Raw genomic sequence first — 1,534 nt, 5'->3', positions numbered from 1 at the left:
AACTTCTTCCTCTAGGACAATAATTTCCAAAAAGAATGTCTAGAAACAGAAAAGAACAACTCAGATCAATTAGGGGGCATAGATGCTGCTAAACATGCACGGAAAACTTTTCAGTTTGTAATTTAGGAGGCAACATGTACTTGCAGCTTTGTAACTGTATCTTTCTTAAATATATCCACCTATGTGCTTCTTTGAACTTTTGGAAAGTGAGCACATTTTTAAGTGTTAACAAATGGTACTGTGCTTTTTTCATAGCCTTGAAGGTAGGGAAAAACCTACCGTGATTAATTTGTTCTTCACATCTATCCCATGACTTCAAAACTGTCCAGAGACATGGAGATCAAGAACCACAGCAGCAGTACCTCACCCTTCATCCTCCTGGGCCTCTCTTCCAACCCACAGCTGCAGAAGCCACTCTTTGCCATCTTCCTCTTCATGTACCTGGTCACCATAGTAGGGAATGTGCTCATCATCCTGGCCATCCACTCTGACTCCAGGCTCCACACCCCTATGTACTTTTTTCTCAGCAATTTATCCTTCATGGACATCTGCTTTACAACAGTCATTGTGCCCAAGATGCTGAGGAATTTACTCTCAGACACAAAGGCTATCTCCTACGTGGGCTGCCTGGTTCAGATGTACTTCTTCATGGCCTTTGGTAATACTGACAGCTACCTGCTAGCCTCCATGGCCATTGACCGGCTGGTGGCCATCTGCAACCCCTTCCACTATGATGTGGCTATGAGCCCACGGCGTTGCCTCCTCATGCTGTTGGGTTCATGTACCATCTCCCACCTGCATGCCTTGTTCCGGGTGCTACTCATGTCTCGCCTCTCTTTCTGTGCCTCCCATGTCATTAAGCACTTTTTTTGTGACACCCAGCCTGTGTTAAAACTCTCCTGCTCTGACACATCCTCCAGCCAGATTGTGGTCATGACTGAGACCCTGGCTGTCATCGTGACCCCCTTCCTGTGCATCCTCTTCTCCTACCTACGAATCATCATCACTGTGCTCAGAATCCCCTCTGTAGCTGGCAAGTGGAAAGCCTTCTCCACCTGCGGCTCCCACCTCACCGTCGTGGTGCTCTTCTACGGGAGTGTCATCTATGTCTACTTTAGGCCTCTGTCCATGTACTCGGTGGTGAAGGACCGGATAGCCACAGTTATGTACACGGTGGTGACTCCCATGCTGAACCCTTTCATCTACAGCCTGAGGAACAAAGATATGAAGAGAGGTTTGAGGAAATTAAGGGACAGAATTCACTTATAGAAAGAACAAAATTGTACAGTATCATAAGTGAGAGATGACCTAAGAGTTATCAGGTTAAGCTTTCTTCCTATGCACTTTCCCCATGACACTCAAAAATGTCACAAAAGGTGATGCCAGATACCATTAAAAGCCTGGAGATGGGAACCAAACACTTGATTTCTGTCAATGACCTGGACCACAAACCAATGAGGGAATGAAGGTTTTGTACACATAACACTTCTATAACGATGACAGTGAATAGTAGTCAAGGAGTTAAAAAGTCTTA

The 1,534-nt window shown here is 45.5% G+C and overlaps 1 protein-coding gene across 1 annotated transcript; it reads left to right on the top strand.

Moving 5' to 3' along the window:
* The first annotated feature begins 321 nt into the window (after positions 1-321).
* On the top strand, positions 322-1,269 carry LOC102005261 (olfactory receptor 1L6). The gene has a single exon (XM_005382522.2). The coding sequence runs from the start codon at positions 334-336 to the stop codon at positions 1,267-1,269; it is 936 nt and encodes a 311-aa protein (XP_005382579.2). The 5' UTR covers positions 322-333.
* Positions 1,270-1,534: the final 265 nt, after the last annotated feature.

This window comes from Chinchilla lanigera, unplaced genomic scaffold (genome assembly GCF_000276665.1).
Source record: "Chinchilla lanigera isolate Chin_1 unplaced genomic scaffold, ChiLan1.0 scaffold00018, whole genome shotgun sequence".
Lineage (NCBI taxonomy): Eukaryota > Metazoa > Chordata > Mammalia > Rodentia > Chinchillidae > Chinchilla > Chinchilla lanigera.
Note: the sequence above shows the minus strand (reverse complement) of the source record. Positions and strands in the feature narration are given on the sequence as shown.